Raw genomic sequence first — 371 nt, 5'->3', positions numbered from 1 at the left:
AAAATGTAATCTCACTTAATGAACATAATACCATGATCAGATAAATATCATATATAAATACAGCCTATTTGAAATTTCGACTGTTTAACAGATGAGCTGATAACAAGCCTGAACATCCGCTAGTTAGCAGCTAACTAGCTAGCTGACTCTGAGACTTTATATGCCCTTTATATAAGTATATAACCAAAAAAATATTTGGATGCTCACATTTGCGCCACTACTTTCTGTCGAAAGGCTGGACTCCTCCAATCACTATCAGGACCTGGGACGTCCATAACTGTTATTGCTGAACAACGTTGAACAAGCAGCTTCCAGTTAGCGATGTCCGCTTCGCAAATGAATCATTCCACTGAGTCGAATCTTTTCAAGGA

General features: G+C 38.3%; 1 protein-coding gene across 16 annotated transcripts in view; it reads right to left on the bottom strand.

The window, feature by feature from the left end:
- med15 (mediator complex subunit 15) overlaps window positions 1–371 on the bottom strand; it is a 16754-nt gene extending 16383 nt beyond the window's left edge. For 8 of the 16 annotated variants that reach the window (XM_084136700.1, XM_084136714.1, XM_084136711.1 and 5 more), the window contains exon 1: window positions 208–348. In XM_084136700.1, coding sequence (XP_083992826.1) covers window positions 208–275 — 68 coding nt within the window. In that variant the 5' untranslated portion in view covers window positions 276–348. Of the gene's footprint in view, window positions 1–207 lie in introns of all 16 variants that reach the window. The other 8 variants (XM_084136706.1, XM_084136708.1, XM_084136715.1 and 5 more) reach the window with 7 other exon arrangements.

This window comes from Abramis brama (genome assembly GCF_963993115.1).
Source record: "Abramis brama genome assembly, chromosome: 15".
Lineage (NCBI taxonomy): Eukaryota > Metazoa > Chordata > Actinopteri > Cypriniformes > Leuciscidae > Abramis > Abramis brama.
This window is presented reverse-complemented; position numbering and strand designations above follow the sequence as displayed.